The sequence below is a fragment of the Octopus bimaculoides genome, chromosome 11, assembly GCF_001194135.2.
Source record: "Octopus bimaculoides isolate UCB-OBI-ISO-001 chromosome 11, ASM119413v2, whole genome shotgun sequence".
In the NCBI taxonomy this organism is placed as follows: Eukaryota; Metazoa; Mollusca; class Cephalopoda; order Octopoda; family Octopodidae; genus Octopus; species Octopus bimaculoides.
In genome coordinates, this window is record NC_068991.1 from 21,630,744 (window position 1) to 21,631,962 (window position 1,219).

Genomic DNA, 1,219 nt, shown 5'->3' on the forward strand with positions numbered 1-1,219 from the left:
TAAATTTAAATTTGTGTTTATTTTTTCCATATTCTTAATCGTATTTTCCCATATAGATTGATGGAAAAAAATAAAAATTCGAAAAAGGTTTTTAAAAAAAGTTAAAAAACAATGAAAAAAACCCACTTTAATTTCACATGAATTACTTTGTCATATTACTATGGAAAATTACTCTGAAAGAAATCTTCGCAGAAAGGTGAATAGATTGATTACATTATGTTATCACAGTTTCTTGAGATTTGGCTGTTATTTCTAGCATATGGATAGCCTGCTTGAAAGCCAGAGGGTAGATATTCTTTTTTCTTTTCTTTCTGTTAAAAAATTGAAGTTTTACAAATAAATTTTTTTCAGAATTGTAATCTTTGAATTTTTCTACATATTTCACAAGAAAAAAAATAACGGGAAAAGTGAAAAATAAGTGGTGGTGGTGGTGATGGTGGTGATGATGATGAACAGATATTGGTATAATTGATTTAAAACTAAGACCAATATAATATTTATATTATGGATTATATAACTTCTCTATAACAGATAACAATATGATTTTTATATAACAGATATCAATGAGTGTGAAAGTTCACCTTGCATTAATGGAGGCACATGTGAGCAGCCTACACCTGACAACTTCTTCTGCAGGTGTCCGGAAGGAAGTTATGGTCGATTTTGCCAAATTATTCAAGATGCTTGCTCAACTCAAAACCCTTGTTTGAACGGTGCCACATGTCAACCTGGACGAGGCCTTAATTACACATGCATCTGTCCCCTGGGTTTTACTGGATATAACTGCACTTCAGACATTAATGAGTGTAATTCCAATCCTTGCAGAAATAGTGGTACCTGTGAACAGGGTCCTCCTGGTACCTTTTATTGTAACTGCCCTTTGGGTTTCACAGGATTGCACTGTGAGGTAAGATAAATACTTCTGGTATCCCTTTTTTTGATTTTTTTTCTTTTCCTTTATTATTATGATTTTAATTCTTGAGAATGGGTGACAGAGTCAGAAAAAAAAATTGAAAATAAAAAGAACTGAACAGATTGATTCATAATTACTGATGTTCATTCATATCATATTAGAAAAATGTTGACAAACAGACACTTAAAGGTGAGTTCATTTCTCCAAAGATACAAGCTAGCATGGAAAGCAGGCATAACTGATGATGATGATGATGATGATGATGATGACGATGACGACGACGACGACGACGATGACGACGACGAC

General features: G+C 32.7%; 1 protein-coding gene across 1 annotated transcript in view; it reads left to right on the top strand.

Moving 5' to 3' along the window:
- Positions 1–1,219, top strand: part of LOC106878227 (neurogenic locus notch homolog protein 2) — a 61,347-nt gene that overhangs the window by 28,184 nt on the left and 31,944 nt on the right. The window contains exon 8 of the mRNA XM_052971673.1: positions 558–907. Coding sequence (XP_052827633.1) covers positions 558–907 — 350 coding nt within the window. The remainder of the gene's footprint in view (positions 1–557; positions 908–1,219) is intronic.